Source organism: Oenanthe melanoleuca, chromosome 5 (genome assembly GCF_029582105.1).
Source record: "Oenanthe melanoleuca isolate GR-GAL-2019-014 chromosome 5, OMel1.0, whole genome shotgun sequence".
Classification (NCBI taxonomy): Eukaryota; Metazoa; Chordata; class Aves; order Passeriformes; family Muscicapidae; genus Oenanthe; species Oenanthe melanoleuca.
Window position 1 is genome coordinate 29,942,464 of NC_079339.1, and position 22,032 is coordinate 29,964,495.

General features: G+C 36.1%; 1 protein-coding gene across 3 annotated transcripts in view; it reads right to left on the reverse strand.

Annotated features, from left to right (window-relative positions):
- The window catches only part of EIF2AK4 (eukaryotic translation initiation factor 2 alpha kinase 4), a 36,214-nt gene that overhangs the window by 1,161 nt on the left and 13,021 nt on the right, over positions 1–22,032 (reverse strand). Inside the window, exons 14-39 of one of the 3 annotated variants that reach the window (XM_056492724.1) lie at positions 21,838–21,921; positions 20,534–20,656; positions 19,949–20,053; positions 19,661–19,718; positions 18,892–18,971; positions 17,895–17,996; positions 17,255–17,305; positions 16,032–16,268; positions 15,353–15,428; positions 13,610–13,731; positions 13,145–13,194; positions 12,895–13,063; positions 12,291–12,407; positions 11,810–11,875; positions 11,115–11,285; positions 10,421–10,555; positions 10,196–10,303; positions 9,390–9,518; positions 7,999–8,085; positions 7,467–7,529; positions 6,610–6,722; positions 5,042–5,100; positions 3,872–3,969; positions 2,717–2,785; positions 2,067–2,111; positions 890–1,014 (exon numbers count right to left, since the gene is read on the reverse strand). In XM_056492724.1, coding sequence (XP_056348699.1) covers positions 890–1,014; positions 2,067–2,111; positions 2,717–2,785; positions 3,872–3,969; positions 5,042–5,100; positions 6,610–6,722; positions 7,467–7,529; positions 7,999–8,085; positions 9,390–9,518; positions 10,196–10,303; positions 10,421–10,555; positions 11,115–11,285; positions 11,810–11,875; positions 12,291–12,407; positions 12,895–13,063; positions 13,145–13,194; positions 13,610–13,731; positions 15,353–15,428; positions 16,032–16,268; positions 17,255–17,305; positions 17,895–17,996; positions 18,892–18,971; positions 19,661–19,718; positions 19,949–20,053; positions 20,534–20,656; positions 21,838–21,921 — 2,642 coding nt within the window. Of the gene's footprint in view, positions 1–889; positions 1,015–2,066; positions 2,112–2,716; positions 2,786–3,871; positions 3,970–5,041; positions 5,101–6,609; positions 6,723–7,466; positions 7,530–7,998; positions 8,086–9,389; positions 9,519–10,195; positions 10,304–10,420; positions 10,556–11,114; positions 11,286–11,809; positions 11,876–12,290; positions 12,408–12,894; positions 13,064–13,144; positions 13,195–13,609; positions 13,732–15,352; positions 15,429–16,031; positions 16,269–17,254; positions 17,306–17,894; positions 17,997–18,891; positions 18,972–19,660; positions 19,719–19,948; positions 20,054–20,533; positions 20,657–21,837; positions 21,922–22,032 lie in introns of those variants that run through there. The other 2 variants (XM_056492725.1, XM_056492726.1) reach the window with 2 other exon arrangements.

A 22,032-nucleotide genomic window follows, 5' to 3' on the forward strand; every position in this document is an offset into this window, starting at 1 on the left:
GGTTCTGTTGCTCACAGCCTTGCAAGCCTCATGAAGAAAAAAAATGCTTCACTTGAGATATGTAGCTGCCTTAGTGAAAAGCAAACCTGGAACAATTTTGGTGCATCTAAGAAAAAGGAACCAAAGTTTTAGTCTTATTTAAAGGTTAATTAGTACCTTCAAGTGGAACAAACATTTAAGAAAATGAAAATTAAATAAACCCCATAATTAGGCATAAATACCCAGGTTTCAAGTGGACCAGTACATGCAACATTTGACAGTTTGAGGTTTAAAACTGGATGTGTCCAGGCTTTCAGCCTTGCCAGAATCCAGCAGGGAGACTAAGAGTTAAATATAAACATTTTTATGCTTAGAAATGGGCTTTACTTTTATCCATTATATCTGCATGAAACTGGGCACTCTCCCACCTGTGCCTGACTGCCATCATACTATTTAAAAGCAGGAGGAATTAAAGGTACTCAGGAGTTTTAAAAACACCAGCTGCATCCCTCTTATCAGGAAAGAGGGCTTTTATGTAGCAGTATACATGTGTATATTATACATACATGTATGTTTACATATATAGAAGTGTATGTACTATGTATAGCAGGATTCCTAAGTGTACATAGTTGACTGCTATTGATTTTTATTAGCACAGCAGCAAGTGAGATAAAACTGGCAATACAGTCTAGCGCTTCTTGAAAAGACTTAGAAAAATGAAGAATTTTACCAGTAAGGGTTAGTGACCAGTCCTATAGTTTTGAAGAACTCTATACATTTCCTGAGTATTTCTTTTTGCCTCAGAGAGAGGGTAAAGCAGAACACAAGTTAGGAATAGCTTATCTTCTAGTTTGAATTACAGAAAAAAATTGAGGCAGTTTATGTACCCATAAGAGCTTAACAAATTTACCTCTTTTCCATTTTGAGACTGTAAATTTCATCACAAATTGCTTGTAAATATGAAGATCTCTGCTTGGGCCATCGTGACACCAGTTGTCTCACAGTAGCATCAAAGGCTTGTCTATCTCCATCAAGCTAAGAAAAAAAAAATTGACAAGGAACTATACTAGTCTTATATTCTTTTGTGAAGGAAATACTTCTCCCAGTAGGATGCAGCCTTCTGAATATTGTGTAATATCAATGTTTTTAACTAAACAGCTTTCAAACATGATGAATGTCAACATGTGCAACTTGATTTTTTTTAAGAAAAAGTGTTAATTTAGTGATCAGTTTCTTAACACATTTCAGTGCTAAAATGGCATAAGCAATGAAAAGCTTGGCAGTGCTGTGATGTAATGGTGATCAGAAGTGAATTATGCAAGCTGATCCTGTGCATATGTATTTAATTTTTGTTTTTAAGTTAAGGGTGATAAACTACCTCCATGATTTATACAGACTGGATAAACTACGTATTTTAAAAGTGTTTTGATATGTTTCACTGGGTTTTGATTACCAGACAGGTGCTGCTTCAGAGCAGCAGATAAAAGGTACAAAGGTACTAAATGCGCTTCCAGTAGGATGCCATTCTTGAGTTTGGTGTTTTTTGGGGGTGGAGAGGCATCCATCTCTCTCAAACTAGTGCTTGGAGAAAAGAAGAAAGCTTTGTCTTTGGTGTCATCATCTTTCATGCACCACTGACCAGCCCCTGAGCTGTTAAAGGAGTCGATATAATATACATCCCCTTTATATCTTGGCTGCACTAAGGGATATTTCAGCTACTGTACTTGAAACAAGTGCCTCTGTATTTTGGGTTCTCCTTCATTAAGAGCCTCAAGAAACACCTTTGTTGAAACTGCTATTAATGCTTATTGATTTCTGAAAAAGAGCAGTTAAGATTTAATTTTAGATAACTATTCTTGGGGAAAAAATACCTTAGACCTTTGGATTAGGACTTCTTAACGTTGTCTTGTGTAACTTGGACATTTGACAAAGAAGTTTTTTCTCTGGGTAAAAAAATCCTTTTAAACCTAATTCAAACTTGAAAGAGAAATTCCAGAATGGGTAAATTTTATGCTTCACTTCATTTGGAACAGAATTTATCATCTATTGTGTTCAGTTAAGAGTTCTAACAATACTTAATTGCTTACCTCTAATGATAGGAAGTGTATGATAGTTGCTTTTGGCAGATCAACCTGTAAAAATACAAAAAAATCAATACTTTACAGTTCTCTGTTACCAGTTTGCCAACTAGAGATTAGCTATACTGAAGGGAGTCAGACTTCTTGATTTCCAGAGAAGCACTCATGCTGCTAAAACTGGGAACTTAGTTTAAAATTATTAAAACTTTTTTAACTATTCGTGACAGATTCTGTTATGGAAAGGTGCAGGCAAATAGGCCTGTTTCCTGAAAAGCATACACCATTTTGAAGTCCTTTATGACGTGGTCAGTGAAGTCTAAAAGCTATATTCAAACCAAAGCTATGTTGGCTTAAATGGAAGTACAAATCTAGCAGGAACAAGTCATTACATCTACTACAGTAGCTGGTGTAATTACAGTTTAAGAGTTACAACTAAATGCTTGTTAAATTTTATTCCATGCAACTGTCCCATTCACCCAATTTGAGATACTTTTCAAGTATCCAGAGAAACAGACCAATGGTCTTATTTAACCAGAAGTTTGATTCATTTGCTTATCACTAAAGTGAGGCAATTGGCAGTAGTTTGTTCCAGACAGGAATGGCATCATCCACTGCAATTAAGAATTTAGAATTAATTCAGGCATCTGCAAAATACTTACTGCTAAAATCTCAATCTCACTTGTTTTCTGTTGCAGGCTAGAAATGAATGTCTGAAGTCTTGTTTGTACCTGGGTACAAAAGATGGGCAAAAGTAAAATATACAGCTGATGTAACACAAACTGGGAACACTGATTTCATATTGCATAGATGAGAACAAAAGAGGCTGCTTCTAATAAGATGTAGAACTACATAATATTTAAACAAATACTTAATATAATTTTCAGTAAAAATTTCACAGCAATCCTTGATGAGCAGGAAAGGAAGGAGACTGGGATTAAAGTTGAAAGAATTTTCCAACATCTTCCCCCACTGCTGCATAGATGACTTCTTTAAAAAAAATGTAACTTTTTTGATAACACGCAGAGCCTTTTCTGCTTTTTGTACAGCCACACTGGTGAGGAAGTTGGGACTGCATGAGAGGATGGGAGGTGACACAGCCAGGACAGGTGACCCCAGCTGACCAAAGAGACATTTCAGACTGTATTACATCATGCTCAGTACATAAAGTTGGGGGAAAAAGGAAGAATGGGGGACATTTGGAGTGATGGTGTTTGTCTTGCCATTTCACCATCACAGATGATGGGGCCCTGCTCTCCTGGAGATGGCTGAACACCTGCCTGCCCATGGGAAACACTGAATTCATTCCTTGTTTTGCTTTGCTGGTGTGCACAGCTTTTGCTTTCCCTCTTAAACTGTCTTTGTCTCAATCCAGGAGTTTTCTGACTTTTTCCCTTCTGATTCTCTCCCTGATCCCACTAATGAGGGAGTGAGAGACCAGCTGTGTGGGGTTTGGCTGCTGGCTGGGATTAAACATGACAACCTTTAACACCAGCATTTAACAACTTTTAACTTCAGCATTTAGGGAGGAAGAAAAAGCAAAGGGAAGTTCCACAACCACAGTTCCTAGAAAAGTAAGATTTCTAATATGTGTGCACAATGATAGCTGATCCATGATGTCACAGAAAATTCCTAACATCCAAACTGTTAAAAAGGGTGGTCTTTGCCTTCAACCATTTGTGTTGTTCCTAGTCTATTTTATGAATAAAGAACAAACAGTATGAATTTGTTTAAGGTAGGTGATAATGGAAGTATGAATTCTACCATTGCTTAACTTCCAATGATCACTTCTGAATACTTATTTGATGTGTGTGTACCTGAATTTCTTGACGACGCCTGGCACTGGCAGATAATTTTTCAGGAGCTATAACACTAACATTAGGCACTACAAGAGTTCCATGTGATTCAAACACACCTAAAATCCAAACACATCATTTTAGTTTATAGTGTTTCTTTATAGAACAAGTATCAAGAAACAGAAAATTCACAAGTATCAATAAGCTAAAATCAGTCTAGTACAGGGATTAAAAAGCTGCTGCAGACCTCCAAAATCTGACAGGATAATGAGACGTACACAAATTCTCAACCACTCACTCACAACTTTGAAGGACTGGTTGTTAAGACTAAGAAATTTGGTATTTTACATCACTGTTCCCTGAAATTAAGAAAAGGTCCCAAATGACTTGCATAATTCTGCAAAGGAATGCAGTGCATTTAATATAAAAAAAAGCCATTATAAGAATGAGGTGACTATTTAATGCTCAGTCCCATAGCAGAATTACTGACAAAACACACTAAACCCTAGCTTCGTCTAATATCAATAATTAAAACTTGAAATGGCTTATTTTGAAATACAAATTTCCACTTCTTCAGTCACACACACACACACACACTCTAAATCCCCAAGCTAAACATGGCCTCTCTCCCTCCCTATTATGAAAATGTGTGCCTGAGTCAAGTGTTTCTTTAAAAATCACCACCCCCAAACACTGTATCAGTGCTCAATAAAATAAGTATCAAAATGCCAACAGTAAGCACTTAATATTATTCTTTTTAAACAAACTTATATTATCAGAATAAGGAATGTAGATCCATAGCTAGGAATGTAAAGGCATTTTCATTTGGAAAAAATGTTATTTGTAGATTTTTTCTTGTAAGTCAATGTCTCAATACTCTTAACAGGTAGTTATTTTTCATGAAGATGACATTTAATTTCTCCTCCGATATAAAAAACTTGGGAGTTTTGGCTTTCCCACCCTCTTGGATTACTCTATCAGTGAATGCTTGTATGGAGAATATTCTGTCAATTGGTCTAAGCACTTAGTTAAATCACTTGCAACAATATCTGAGATTAAGAGGCAGTGCCTCTAATCAGAGCTCTGCTATAAAACATTTTGTGACTTTGCCTTTGGTAGTATTTTCCTACAAAATAGTTTTTGAGCAGAAAGAGGAAAAGTTTGTATGTTCTGTAACTAGATATTAAATACCTGAAATGTTAGTAAATGATCCTTTTTGATTTGGTATTGAAAGGTTATCTGCGGTTTCTCTAAAAATAAACAAAGACAGTTAAGGAAACAGATTTACAATTATAAAGAAATACTGTAGTAAGACAGTAGTTTCAGATTATCATAGATACTTAAACTTAGTTCCAACAGATAAAAAGGTTTGCAGATACTTCCCAGCACACATTTATTATTCATGAATCAATTCTATTCAGGAATTAAAAGAAAACCATACAAACTCACATTAAAAAATAAGGTAGAAGCAATGGTCCTTATGGATACAAAAAAATGTCTCCCTATCAAGCAACAGTGATTTATATCCTAATACAAAAATATATTGTGAGAGTATTCTCTCAATTATAAATTTAATCTGTTTCTCACAGCTGACATAGTACTAAAGTTTAAAGGTAGTAATTATACTTAAGAGCACACATATTCAAAGAAGCCTTCAATAATTAGTTTGGATACCTTTACTTTCCACATTCAGGAATTAATTAAAAGAGAAATTTGCCAACGCTCTTACAGTAATCGTTTGCATTCCTCTGTTTAGTGGTACCATGCAAGGGTTTTTCTACTTTGTTTTCAGGATTTAGAAATAAGGTAAACTCTTTGAAAGAATTATTTTCTTTCACAGCTTCTAGTAGATCTGTCACAAAGCATCTGAGGATCATATTAGTTGCAAAGTTAAATACTAAGACTGGCTGAGGCTAGAAAAGGGAGAACAAGAGGTGGGTAGCAAGAGACATCAGCTGCTTGTATAAACTACTGCTTAATGATTATCAAGCTTAAATGATTTCCTTTATTGTTAAGCCTAGTCAGAAAAAATGGATAGCAAATCTGTTAAGTGTCTGAATTCTACTTTGTGTGACTAATGCATGTCTATTCCTGCTGTCAATGCACACATATATATGTACAAACATAGAGATATCTAAATGCATGTACAATTATGAACTTACAGGGGGCTATGTGTAAATAACAGCTGTACTGCTTGAGCACACAGGCATGACTAGCCTCTCCTGTCATTTCTTTACTGACTTCAACTGGTGACAATAAATAGTAATTTCAATGAAGACAGGGTAAATGGGTTTTCCTGTGTACCTCAGGTCTTTGCCAGGTGTTACTTTCACTTGTGCCACCAGAGCATACAGAAGTGCAAGTTATATCTTCATTTTTCCATACCAATACTGCCTCAGAATGAAAGGGATTTGCTGCTTTGATTCTTTGATTACACAGTACACAAATGTAATGGACTTCTGCTCAGTATCAGGGACTTGCAGGCAGCCAGATAAACACTACTGCTGTTCTAGCAGCTTTGAGATAACTGTGTGGCCTTTTAATTTATGAGGCACTATGGATGTGTGAATGTAGCAGCTAGGAAAATCAGTTGCTTTCTTAATCTTGATGCTATAACAAAGCCTTTTGCTTTCTTTCCCTCTCAGAAGAAATTCAGCAATTTCTTTACCAAATAAAATTAAGGTCTAACTAAGCATATGCAAACATATATTCACTTCTGATTTTGAGTATTCACATTATTGACACGTTATGCTACTTACCTGCTACATCTTTCATCACCGATTTTCATTTTCAGTTTCTGGATCAGGTGATCTAGTAAGTCAGATTCTAAAATCCTTTTCTCCGTCTGCCTGTCTTTCTCAAAGGATTTCACCTATTATGTAGTTCAATGGTTCTTAAGATGGTTGATTCGTAAAATGGCATACAAATAAACTTACCAAACTTAATCAAAACCAAATTGTTTCACCCATTAAAGGTGAAAGAGTCAAAGGTAGGAAGCAATTATCATTACCAATCAATCACTGCCAATTAAACCTTTGATTAGATTTTTTTTCAGTCCACCTACTAATTTATTCTGCATTTCCAAGGCATAAACTAGCTTGGCTCCTGCATTTAATATGTGATAATTAAGTTCTAAATTGAAGGTTTATAATTTTAAATACCATATTATTAATATTTTTAGTTAAGCAATCATATTAGAATCAGGCTTGCCTTTCAATTTGCAAGAATTAACTCAAACATTCAAGACTTAGGAATCTGCACCATCTTTATTGGCAAGAGGTTAATCAGTAACAACACCATTCACCTCATCCTTTCTTGGTTTTGATTCAATAAAGCCATATTTAAAAGAACACTATAATAGGCTTGTGGAGGACTCTGAAATATCACATTGTCATCACAAAGATTTACTTATTCTTGCAATTACTGCTGTTAGAGTAACAGAGTGAATAAGAAGTGAAAAAGATTTTAGTAAGGCACATTGGCTGTCCTTGCCATATCTGTCAAATGGTTAGTATGTTTTTCAGGCAAAGAATGAATCTTTATTCAATAAACAGTGATATTTTCTCTAATGATCCAGAATATTTTAAAACTTTTAACTTCAAAAAACCAAAGGTACCTGAACCACAGGCTGCAGAGTACAGAGTACATTCATGTTGTGACACAGTCCAGTCTTTGCATCCTAATTTGAGTTTAGAGGTGAAGAATGTGATTCTGATTGTCTGCTGGAACTACACAGATTGTTTTAGATTTAAATTTTAGTTGTATTTATTTTGTAACATGAAAGAGTGCCAACTGCCAAGACTGCTAAGTCAATTAATTAATTTTGTAGATTTAAGGAAATCAAAGAAACCTTTTTCCATGTTAAACCATCAATGCAACTGTCAAGCAATGTTTGCACTAGTTTTTGGACTTTCCTGGAGGGAAGGTGGTCTGTGAATAACTGTGTTATGCAGGGATAAAAAATGTTTAAAATGTTGAAATTCTTCAGACCAACATTTCTATGACTTAACAAACAAATTTCATTTACCTCAACTCCACTTACACTTCAGTATAATTTATATCATATTAATAATGACCTTAAAAAAAAAAGTAGAAAAACACAGTACAAATCTGAAACACCATAGAGTGTCCTCTGGTGCCATGCTTACCTTCACATGACTTCCTTCCTTCTCTGACACCAGAGCCACATATGTAATCCCAGAGCATCTGCAGTATTCCTGCAGTTCTTCCTGGGACTAAAGCGTGAACAAAAGAAGGGGAACGACACATTAATTTGACAGATTATAAAATCACCAGTTAAGTAATCAGAGTCTCTTGCCTTTAAGTAACTTGATATGCAACAGTAACAGGACTTCAGAGAGAGAAAAGCTTTACTTAAAATTTGAGATGAAACTTCATTATGCATATATTTATCCACCCAATGCTTGCTAAAATTGAAATCAAAGTCTACACTTAGAGAGAAAGCCCAGGTCCTGCAGCCTAAGTTCCCACATAGAAGGGCTACCTATACCTAGAAGTGCAGAGTCTAGGCAACTGTAAAAATGTGCAATGTAACATCAGGCAAACAGCCACCACCCTGCTGCCTGCAGCTTTCAGTCCTGCACGGCTGGAGGTCTGCCACAGAAGGGGACTTCACCTGGGTTCCTCCAAAACCAAGGCTATGCTGACTTACTCAGCACTGGGTTGTAGGACAGCATTAGATAGAGGCAAGAACTACCCGGATCTTCATTCCTTATGAATCAAACAAACAAACAACCGCAGACCAAGAAACCAGCCTAGGTGATCATAAGAAAATAATCTGGATTTCTTTCAATCCTAAGGGATTGAGACTCTTGCCAGTTTTATAGCAAAAAATAGCAAAAAAGTCAGATGATGAACTGAATTAATTCAAAACTCCCTGCCCTGCAGCACATGACATGGAAGAGGCAACAGCAGTCTCTTTATTAGTCACAAACTGGGACACTTGAAGGTGAAGCAGACTCATAATCCTTAAATAAGTGCCACAACCTCTAAAAGGGACTTCAGTGGTGTCATGTAGCTCACTACACTCCAGTGAAGTAGTGCTGGCTACAACTCTCTTTGGTTTCAGCTGGACATAAAATTCAGCTTGCTGCTCTCTCTTCCCCTCCTACTACACCAATCTTCAAGGACTATATGGGGACCCATCTTGTAGCTCAGTTTGCTAAACTCTGTTTCTAACAGTAGAATAATGTCAGTATTCCCTCTGTACCTGAGTGTCTTCAGCCATCTGGCTATTTAAAAGTTGATGCTACTGTTCTCTTCTTGATGTACCCCCTATTAAGTATTCAATTTATTAATAGGAGGGATCCTTCTTCACACATTTAAATACTCAGGAAGAATGCTGCAAGGCCAGTGAGACTTTCTTGACGTTACTGTATCTGAATAGCACCCTACATGCTCAGTATTAGGAATCTCTACATCCATAAAAGCAGAAAAATATCCCCAGAAAGTATGGTTTCAGTCTGCACTAATCTTGGAAAACAATAATAGAGTTAACATATGGAGATAAAAATTCTACCTGGGACCAGTCATACATTATTTCGGCTGGAATTCCTGCAGTCCAGAATTTCTGAACAATGTTGATAGCTCTACCCATTGACATCTGACCAGCACTTACAACCAAGAGGTCACACGAGCTGACAGAAACCTGAAGGGAAAGTAAAATGAAGGAGACAATATTAAGGTAACAAAGATGGACAAATATTCCAATATTTTTTTAAAATGCATCAAGATAAAAAAAAAAGGTGTTAGAGGTCACCTATTTTGAGAGCTACAATCTACCTAAGTCTATCTGAAAGTCATTGAAGCTCCATCTTTGATGCAAAGCACCTCCACAGCCTCAGCTTGCCAAGTATCCCTGCCTACTCTGTTCTTTCCTTCCTACTCTCCTTGGCAATGTTAATTTATTCTTATAGAGGAAAGATAATAAAGTACACATTTCACAACCAAAAGAAGATGTGTGACACTCTACAAGGTAGTCAATATTCTTAAAGTTTCTTTCCATCTCTATCTTCTATATTTTGATAAAGGGAGAAGTAGTCAGGGAAAAATAACACTAAATCCCTACAACTGTACTCTTCCATCTGAAAGAATACACAGGCTGAGAAAAACATCCTGTTTAAATTGAAAATAAAATGGTGTAAGCTTGAAGATCCTGTCTTCCCTTACAAAAGCAAGGAGGTCATCTTGGTATCTACCCTCTGTTTCAGTATGTTATTTTGGAACACATCTGAACATCTTATTTTTTGTCCATCTCTAGCTACAATTTGGTTATTGAACTATCAGAAGTAAACAAATTCCCCACTTCCCAAAAAAGAAACTTACAGAATCCTCCACACTGGAAACAGCAGCAGTTATTTTATCTATAGCTATGCTGACTCCAACAGCTGAAGGAACTGGTCCTACTGTCTGTGGCCCTCTAAACTGTGGAATCTCAAAACAAGAAAAAAAGCAGGATTAAAGACCAGACAGTTATCTTGGCAATATTTCATTTTTTTTTCATGGGCTAAAAATAAAAATCCTCATTTGCTAGAAGAGATGAGCACATACCAAATGATCATATCTGCCTCCTGCAGCAAGAATTTCAGGAACAGTTCTTTGTCTTCTTTTGATGTATGCTATAAACTGAAAGATAATACCATTGTGCTGCTGTATTTTGTAAACTAGTCCCAGATTTATAGAGATCTGTAAAATAAAAATGAATATGTGCACATACATAATTAATTTCCTGTTAGCAGCATGAATTTAAAACACTGTTTTCACATAAAGAAGACATATGAAAACATTCCTTATCTCCAAAAATTTAAAATATAGTGAAAAATAAGGAAATGGTGCTTCAATCTTACAGCATCCCACAAAACCCAAACAGCAAGCTTCAAGGAAGGTGGGAGCCTTCAGTAGTTATTAGATTTATTTTAAAAATATTTACCATTTGTTTCAAAATTTATTAAAGCCCCTCTTTTATGCTCTCAGTAATGCCTTCAGTCTTGCTTGGGAAAATAAAAAAAATTGTCATCAGACTGAAGTCAGAGACTTCTGACTGGAAAAGGTTTTACTTTCAAAATGCATCTTTAATTAAAAAAAAAAAAAAAAAGGAAAAAGCATCAATGCCATTAGTATTATTTGCCATCAAAAGACACTTGCATGTGCTTTTTCTATTGTAAAATATCTTTATTTCCTACCATATTACAAGGCTCAGCAGCCCTGTAATTCCATTAATTTATTAGCAGAGTATTTTACAAACCTGAAGTTTTATTCCCAGTTGCTTTAACAGACCAATGATTTCCTCCAAATCCTTCATGCCATGCTTCAGCAGCTGAGTGACACTTGGCTTTTGTTTTATCATTGTGTTTAGAAATGGAAATACATTACTTGCTTCTCCCTTCTGCTCAATGAATTTATAGAGTCTAGAGAGCTAAAAACAAAAAAATAAAATTAAAAGCATACATAGGAACACAGTCAACATTCATAATAGGTCCCAAGAAAAAAGAAAAATATCAGATGTTGTATTTGTGGGAGTAAGATACCTGCCTTTTGTGTTTGTTTTGTCTAGTAGTTTGTTTTTACCTAGTGGTGTTCAGGAAAAGAATAGACAGACCTAAGTCTCAGACTATCCAGAAGCTAACTTCAACTCTATGCACATTCAACATTTGCAGAGAAGTTTTTTTTAAAGTTTCTCTCAGTTTTCTTTATTAAATATCTCTCTACAGTATTCCATTTTACCCTTTCTTAGTTTCCATAGCCTGCAAAATATGTTTTAAGAACAAGATGCAATACTGACTTCCAGAGAGAACAGAGAACCAAGTCAGACCACTTGCAAAGAGACTGACCTATTCTGAACAGCACATGTAACAGGTTATTTTTCTTACTCTGGTTGATTAAATTACAAAGACTTATGGCAAATTACAGGGAAATAAGCACTCAATTAAGATCACTTACACTAGCTGGTGTGAGAGAAAGATTACAGAACTTGGCTTCTACTTCTCTTTTAGTTAGCTTTTCAGTCTACAAGAAAAATAGATTAAAACAGCATTTAGTTGTGTTTAATGCATTACTGTAATTATTCAAATTAAATTCACCTATATTCTGTGCTTATGAAGTAGAAAAGACCTAATATTAAAATACATTTTAAATATAATTTTTTTTTAATTGACTAGCCTGTCAGTTCTTGATTATACAGGTGAGTAATTCCCTCATAAATACACATTCAAGAATCATCTTAAACCATCCCAATCCAGAACTAACAAAAAACTTAATTATCTACATTTATAGCCCAAAGATAGCCAGCCTTTTTATGTATCAAGAGTATACTCCTGGTTATGCTGGCAGTGGGCTGTTAGTAATTTTTAGAGAGAATTCCACAAAATAGAATATTCTACAGTGATGGTTACAGAGGTTAGGTTAATAACTAATGCCTTACCACAGCATCATAGAGAATGACATAGACTTGATTGAGCTTGTCCTCTGGTATCCCACAGTGCAAAAGTATAGCTTTCAGTAAGGCAGTGTGGTTCAGATAAATACTGTAATTTCTTTCCTAGAAAGTATAAATAAAAAAAGGAAAAAGAATGAAAAAAAGAAGTTTTACTTGTATTCTGTTTTCTTAAAAAACCTCAATCCCCACAAAACAAAGAGGCTTCCTAAACATTTAATAATAGTTCAAAATTAACTTCAAACGTTTTCTTTCACTACCTTACCTTTCATCTCTAAATAAAGAATGGCAAGTTTTGTCCCATTCTACAGTAATCACTTGTCTGACAGAAGAAAGACATTATTTCAATGATATCGTAAAGGATTCAGTTTATATTTCCTTTGCACATAAACTTATGCTTCATTTTAAGTTTACCTAGGAAACACATTTTTTATGACACTGTTCTGTAACTGACTACAGATTAAATGTGAAAGTAGTTCTATACTGGCAAAAGTTAAAGGATATATCCTTTTACAAGGCATCAAACTAAATATTTAGATAAATTAAAATTTTGGGTGGAAAAGAGAAGAAAGGGGCTGATTAGAGAATCTACCTGTAGCACTGAAAACTCTTGAATGATTTCTGAAATTGCATAAATTGTTTCTGCTATAGGCAAAAAACTATTTCCAGTAGATGTAATGATGTCAAATGCACATTCTAGGAGTTCTTTGGGATGACAGCGGTCTAACTTCCGAGGTCTGAAAACTCGCTCTATACAGTATCTAAAGGAAACATTGAAGAATGAATCAGCCTCTTCAGAAGTCACTGTCAAAGCACAGAATCAGTGTGTCTATGTCTCATACCTTTTCAAGTTGGATATGTTATTTCTAGCTACAAATCTTGCAAAAGGAATCTGAAAAACAAAATACATGAACATTGTTGAAACAAAACAGTCGATCTGATGGAGCTCTGCAAATAGAGATGAATTATACTGTGTAGTTACACTTGTACTTTCCCAAGTGTAATATAATGCCTAAAACACCTGACACAGCCAAGTAATATTAATCTACCCATCCTTGCTGCAAGTTTTAAATAAAAACATTATTTTCACCTATGTTAAACAAAACAAACAAACAAATGCTATTTCTTCAATTCGTGGTCAGGGCTCCAGCTGTCACGAAGAGGAGTACAGAACTCAGGAGAACAAGAACAGACATTGAAAGAAGCACTACTTCAGTAGTCAAAAGAAATGTAAGCCTAAACCAAATTCCACCACAGCACCCTCCAAACCCTCTGCAAGTTTTGCCTGCAGAGATGATACTACTTACTCTGAGATCGTAAGGAAGCATTACCAGCATGCCACTGTGATCCATGAAATATGAAGCTTCATTATGTTCATATAGTTTTTTATTTCTGGGCATCAGCAGTGGAGTATGCAGCTTGATGGCTCCTGCACAAAACCAGGAAACACGCTTATCTCTCATTTCAGAAGTAACACCTGCTTTTTACAAGTTCATGAATACCCCTGCAGGGCACAATTACATCAATCCATAAGGTAAAAAATTACATTAAATGTCCTTAATAGACTTCCCTCTTCCATTTTTAAAGAAAAAATGTCAAAGATTATTTTATGCCCATGTTGCATGCTTCTTGGGCTCAGCAGAGAGGCAACAGAAGAGAGAACTGCCAAATCCACAGCCCAGCAGAATCCCTATCTTGCCCTCGCCTTTTCAAACACCATCTTTTACAAAAGCAGGCATACAAAACAGATGAGACTCTGCAGTTACCAATAGCAAGTACTGCTTTGGTCTAGAGGCATTTCCATACAGAACAAATTTTGTTCAGATGTGTTGCATCCTTCGTCTCAAAAACATACTAGAAGTGTTTGTGTTTCATTTGATAACCTCATGAACATCTTTTTTCCCCTGGCTACACTTCACAACCATCCATCTGTATGAATCCAATCTTCATTGAAACCTTAGTATTAATAATACTACTTATTACTGAAAAATACTTTTTAATATTTGATTGAGAATCACTAGAGAAATTATTGAAGCTTAACTCAATTAGATTTCAACACAAACTTTTAAATGAGGAAAAAAAGCACCCCAGATAGAAAGAACTTCTTCTAGCCATTACAGATGTCAGACACAATCTAACAGGGGGAAAAAAAAAATTCCAATTCCCATTTTCTTTCCAAAAGCATGAAAACATTTCAGTTTCTAAAATGCTGCCAAACACTTTCCCAAATCTGTCAAGCTTTAAAGAGTGGGGAAGAGAGTAAACTCGTCCTTGACTTAGCATTTCTCGGTTTCTCCTCTTTTGTATTGCCAAATTTTGATCATGCTTTATCAGATTATGATTTACTTGTGCAAAGTTTCTATTTCAAAATTCTCTTCTTTTATATAAAATAGTATCATGAACACTTGTTAGACAACTTAATTTATAACATTTCAAGTGTGACAGTGGCTGCATAAAATAATTTTTTGAGAAAAAAATTTAAGCGAATACTATTATTAATGACTGGATAGATTCCTGGAAAGGAAAACGAAAAACTATTAAATATCATGGCATCAGCTTTGGCTCAGGAAGCTCCTGAACAGCAAAGCATTGCCAAGAATACATCACTGGAAGTATACCACTAGATGTTCGCTTTGTTTCCATGCTCTCCCTTATGCTTTTCCCATTCTGGCTGTTCAAAGAGAGGTTACTGTGCTACATGGGTGCCTGAACTCCCACTAAAGAGCTACTACCCTTGTATTCAGATCCAGATTTTGCATATCAGTCTCTAGCTCTAAAACCTCATACAGATTTATCAGAACAACATTACATCAAAAATGTAATTAAGATTTTTCATTCTTCTGCCTGTGGAAAATGTAAATCATTCAGATTTGATGTTAGTAGCTATTACTGGAATGACAAAATAACAGAAGAAAACATAATAAAAACTTGAAATGATCAACTGGCGAACATGTTTTCTGATTTCTCTTATAGTAGTAAATCCATTCCATTCTTTTAAAACCATTCAATCACAAAAAAAGAAAATTAATGACTTTTGTAAACAAACCCACCGTGTCTTTTAAATATCCGGCTGACAATCTCACATACATGCTGCTGTATCTTGGCTGCCCAAATAGAAAAACTACCCTGAAACCATCACAAATAAAAAGTACATATATAATTCACGTGTGATGAACACTCCATATAGGCAATCATTCCATGTAATATAGGCAATAAACATTTTGCTATCTTATCTCACTACAAAATACTACAATGCTTACAATAATAAAAAAATTACTACAGCTACTACAGCTATTGTCCTGTGTTACCTTGAATTTCTTTAGATTTAGAAATATTCAAGAGCTGATAAACTAAGAAAAATCACATTAATTAGAAAGAGAAGAAAACATCCAGGGATGCTCACTTCCTGCTGACAACCAGTCAACCATTAATTTGACAGGAATTCAGAGTGAAGAAAGTCATCATCTAGACATAAGCTTAAAGCTTTAGCTGCTACAATCAAACACTGCTGGTTTCTTCACTGAAGAATGAATGCAAGACTCAAATGGGAAGTGGCTATTCAAACCCACACAGCAGAGACTGTAGCTTTAAATGGGAACCAGTGTGAAGGTGAATCTTGAGATAATACAATTCACTCAGAAATGCTATGGGTTTACCCATATAAGCATATTTTTAAAAAACCCAACACAGGGAAAAGTCCAACCCACACATCCCTGAACACCTACAAACCTTCAGCATATCACTGTCATAAGTATAGTCTATTGCTGGGGATATACGCTGTGCAAATATCTGACTCATCATAGTCCGGTAGGCCTTTCCATCCACGTTTGCTAAGGTATGGTGGAGGACCTCATGGAGTTCAGACTCCTCCATCTGTGGTGGTGGGAGATGTTCACTTTTCAACAGCTCCACAGCTGTTGGTCGTGCTGCAGGATCATGGTTGAGGAGCCATGTAATAACCAATCTCTAAAAATTAAACCAAAATTTTACAGATCAGAAACATCTGGTAAATTAACAGTATTTGTAACCAACTTGGTAGTCATATCAATTCAATAACTATGAGACTCTAAAGGGAAAAAACAGTAGAATCTGAATCTTTTGGATGGACATTATTTACTTACTAAATTATGAATCTTTTATAATCATCTGAATAAGTTTACTAAACCACACAAATTATTAGAAATTTGATAAAATATGTCGTATCCCTTTCCTTTGTTGTTCCATGGTATGCTAGCTCTGGCATCTCTTCATAGACAAAGGTAAGAAAAAGCAGAATTGCATGCATGAAATCAAAGATTTCAGAGGCAGAAATATTACAGTAGGGGGAATCTTCCTGGCATATTTCAGTGAAATGTAAAAGACAGAAATGCTTTTATTGGACCAGTAACATGCAGATTGCTATTTTACAAACATAACACACTAAAAGTTAATACTAATGGTCAACAAAAGAATTGATTAGCACAAGGATAAAGCCACCTAGATGGTCCAGAAAAGACTACACTGCTCCTTATCACTTCATTACTCTGCCATGGAGGCCTCCAGAAGAGCTCCTGGCAGCTCTGTCAAGTTCAGAGCAGCCAACTGAGCTTGCACATCTCTTTCTGTTGTGTGACACATATTTCTTTCAAAAAGTTTAAGTAAAAAGTTAAACAACTGAGCTGCCATTTCTCTGAGCATAAAAAGTCAAAATTATCCCTCAGAGATTAAAAGATGTGCCAGTGAACTCTAAATTTCTTCATGACTGCTCTGAGAATTTTGTGGGTAAATGTATTTCTATGCCAACTTAAAGCATTCTTTTGAGATTTTATTTCCTTACTTTGTTCTAATATTATGTAATAAGAACTTGGCAGAGAATACTACGTAGGGAATTAAGTGGGAAATTAAGGGGCAAAAATGATAATAAATGTCTTCTGAGAAGGAATATCTAATAGTTAAAATATCTTCAAAACTACCTGCTTTTCATGCTTGACTTCATCAAAGTCCTTAGGAAATACAATCGCAGGCTAACAAAACAAAAAACAAAATCCACATTTGAATTTTAACAGGCAGTCCAGATTGCTCAGGTTAGTCTTATTTTTAAGTTCTACATATTAAACAGAGAAACTAAGCATTTCCATTGCCCATTAAAAATACACAAAAAATCCCAAACAAACCAACCACCCCCCCCACATGGCAAATTTTATTTGAAGAAGAGCTAAAAAGAAAAAGAATGCTTTGATGCTGTTTTGTGCAATGAAAGTAAAACTTGTAATTACAAGCATTTACCAACTACAAACACCAACTGATTCCTAAGAAAGGCCCACCAGGCCCAAACCTAGGTATACCAAAGAGATGATTCCTTTATTTGACATCTAAAAATTAATTTCACAGACAGACCACTGACTGATGGCAATACCATTAGAATCCATTAAATGCATTAAAGAATGTTAGTCATCAGCTCCAACTGTATTATTCAGTTTTCATTATATGTTTTACAAACTTTGTTTTTAAGCACTCTCTATGGCAATATGTTTTGCTATATTTTGCTTCCTTTTGCTTCTCTTTTAACTATTTGATGCATAGAATTAGTATGTTTTGTATCTGTGTACTTACCAGCCTTAGCTGACTAAGAACAAAAATCCTTTCTGATGCAGTATTCATAGGATGGTAACACATTTCAAAGAATATTATACCTAGGCTGAACAGGTCCACTTTCTAAGGAAAAAAAAATGAAAACTTGTATGTAGTATCTATCAATTCTCTGAAGATGAAAATAGCAAAGGAAAAAAACCCAAATGTGTAGGTTAAATTTCACAGTATATTAAAGCTGGAGAGAAGGCTGTGTCTTTTTCTTGTGTTTCTATTATTATTTGCTTTTAAAGCTTTTTTGTTAGAAGACACAATCCATTAAGATTTGGTAGACTTTAAAGCCTTCTAAACCCTAAATGATGGTTACACTCAAGTTGTGGTCAGCAGCTTAACACTGAAGTGAGGAGTGGATGTTCCTCAGGGGTCAGTACTGGGACTGGCACTGTTCAACATCTCTGTTGGTGACATGGACAGTGGAACTGAGAGCAGCCTGAGCTGTGTGGTACAGTCCACATGCTGGAAGGAAGGGGACCTGGACAGGCTGGAAAGGAGGGTCTGTGTGAACCTCAGGAAGATCAACAAGGCCCAGTGCAAGGTCCTGCACATGGGTTGGCAATCCCAAGCACAAATACAGGCTGGGCAGAGAATGGATTCAGAGCAGCCCTAAGAAGAACCTGGAGGTGTTGGTTGACAAGACTCTCAACATGATCTATTAGTGCTCTCACAGCCCAGAAAGCCAAACATCCTGTGCTGAACAAAAAGCAGTGTGACCAACAGGTTGAGAGAAGTGATTCTCCCAATCTACTCCACTTTCATGATATCCCAGGCGGAAAGATTGACTTGCCCAAATCCTTCTATCCTTGGTTTCCTCTTGAAGGAATGTTTAATTCCCCTGATTAACACAGCTGACCACATGCTGTTCCACACTGAATTCATCTTTGTCAAGGAGGAATGACCCAAGTCATACCTGGTACATCTTAGATTCCATGCTATATTCTCATTAAATCTCCTCCAACCATACCTGATTGTATGCAGACTTTGTGCTTCCTTGGACCTCTGGGCTGACGTACAGTGCGGTTCCAACCATCCCTGTCAAGTTACCTATGTGGCAAAAAATGAAAGCACCGGTTTCAAGAAAGTGGGAGAGAAATGCAGCATCCATGTCAAGAAAAAACTCATTCCTGTCCTCTTTCTTCTGGGTGGGAGTGCAGTTCTTACTGAGAGAGACCCAGCTGAGAACACTTTGACAAACAGACAGTTCTTTCCCTCACATGTCAAGTATCCGTGTCTATCTGTAGTAGCTAAACCTACCTATAGCTTTATAGATTTGTAGTAGTCAGAACACAAATGTTACAACTAAATTTCACTGCCATTACATTTGTCTTTAAACATACCATGTACTAAAGTTCCCTCAAAACACCATATTCAGACTCATAAACCAAACCAACCAACCAAGGACACTGAAGTATTGCAACTGTCCTATATAGTCAAGAGTACACAAGTGCAGATGGAACAGATATACAGGCTCTCTATATAACTCACCACGAGGAAAGCATTGATCTGTGGCAGAAGGCTAGAAGAGGAAGAAAATTAGCTCTTATATAAGAGGCAAAGCTGCCAGATTATAACACAGCTACCCAGCTTGGTGGCTGAAGGAGTCCCACCCCTGGCCTTAATAAAGAGAAGTTGTATTTTCAAAGAACAAATGGAAATTCCAACAGCATATACAAGACCACAGACTATAAATGCTCACTTAAAATAATTTAGAACAAGTTGCAATGTAAACTAACCTGATGGGTCAGACACAGCAGAACCATCTGAGAGATTTTCCTCTTGTTTAGAGACCACCTGAAATCAGCAAAACAGTCATATTGTAAATGACACGTGAAATGCTTCTGTTGGCTGTTCTTGTCACTTGGGTTGGCAGTGCATGGTTTAATTTTAGAACCTTAGAAATTTAAAAATTTACAGCATCCTCAATATACAAACATTGTGGTCATTTAACTTATGTTTTTCTTTTTCAAGTAATTACATCACCAAATTCAAGGGTTTTCTCATTCACTTTAAGCTGTACTTACTGCATTTGCTGGATAATCTGTAGCTAAACCAAAATCACCAATTTTCACATGATCATCTGAATCTAAAAAAATGTTCACAGGTTTCAAGTCTCTGTGGATCATTCCCTGTTACAGGAGGAGAATAAAAAAAGACCAACAGAATATTAAACAATAAACACAATTCAAAATAGAAGTCTTTTTAATAGACTGGAAAATCATATTGCATACTTTTATTACAGTGAGAAATCTACTGCATTAAGTCACTGAAGATCAGTCTTGAAGATAAGACTATAGTTTGTAGCCCAGAAGCAAGAGACAATTTTCAGTGTTACCAGATACCTAACAGAATGCTTTTAAAAGATGATCAAATTTTTATGACTAATGGGTAAAATCTGAAGTGGTTCATTATAAAATTCATGTTCATGATAAAATATAATAAACCTCAAGAACAGACTAATAATGGAAAGGGCAAAGAGGAAACTTGCTAATAAATGCCCCAAAATGGATTAAAAGAAACCCTCAGAGAAAGAGGCATAACACAGATATTATGTACAAGTCATACTTTTATATTTACTAACTCATACTTACATACTCATATTTACTAACCTTTTCATGGATGTAAGCTAACCCATCCAAAATCTCTCGGAAAAGCCTCCAAAGCCGGCTGGTATCTTCACATAACCCTTGGTCAATAGTGTCCCTTAATGTGCTCTTTTCACAATACTCCATCTTCAGTTGTGCAGACACAGGGGTCAAAGGGAAGAAAGAACAGTTTTGTTAAGAAAGGAGACTACCAGGAGCTTTACTGCCTGGGCCCATGAGCAAATAGCATCACCAAAAAATTCAGCTATTTGGAGTTCTTCTCTCTTTGGAGAGCAGCCTTTTAGCTACAAACATGCATTTACTTCTGGGGCCTGCCTCATTTTCTGGGACAATGGGATGAACCTGCAGAGTAGCATATTCTCTAACAAACATTAACAACAAAGTGAAACCAGCCAAGCCATAATACGTGACAAAGCCAAACCTCTGGCTTTATTGCACTTGGTGTCTTAGTTGCTTTTATTATGATTATACACAATACATACAAACAACCTTATTAAAATCTAATTCCATCTACTTGTAACTTCCTTCCAGACAAGCTCTAGCATTAAGTGCATTATAAAAAATTGCACATCACCACAGAATGGTTAGCTATGATAGATAGCTATAAATAGTTTTTGGGAGAAGTGACTAACTCCTAACACAAAGGAGGTGTCAGTAGAATAGCCTGAAGCTGCAACCCTGCAGAAGTTTCATTGTGGACCTACTGTCAGAGCCATACAATGGCTTTACAGATTACTGATTTCTAACAAAATAAAGTGCATACACAATACTGTGCTTTTGAAGAGAATGAGGAAGTTTTCACATTCATGAAAGACAACTTCCCCTCTGGAATCTAGCATGGGAGACTTCAACTCCACACTGGGAATTAACTCCATAACCAAACTGAGGAACACCAGCTACAGTGTTGGGGATTGGGATGGATATTCTTAACAAACAAGCACAAAGCAAAAGAATGCTTTGAAAGCCATGGACTCAAAGGTTGGCTGGTTGGGTTGTTCTACAGTTAGATCAGGAATTGCCAACTTCTACTCGTACATCAGCAACACCAGTTATCCTATTATGCACTGTAAAACTTTGTTCTCTCCAGGCACAAATATAGAGCCTTCAAAGGCATAAAAAACCACATGCACTGCACAGTGCCTTCCACCAGCCAAGGCTTCAGAAAACGAGTCTATTACAAAAACAGCACTGAACTTACTCATTTGCATTTTTAAAGGTCATTGCTTTTCTCAAGAAAACTAGCAACTAGTCTCTGCAGATTGAAATGAACAGTATCCTTTTATGTGAACACACGAGCACACTTGTACCTGAATGTACAGATAATGCACTGTCTGAACGACTGGTGTCCTGTCTTCTCCTCCATGGCTGTTCTTGTCATTGCCTTCTTCATTCTTTATCACAATAAATGTTAACAGAATAGTTAGCTACAGGAAGCTGTGCAGAATTTTTTATTATACATACTACAATTTTTAATGGCTGCAATACATTGGTGAGAACTCAGC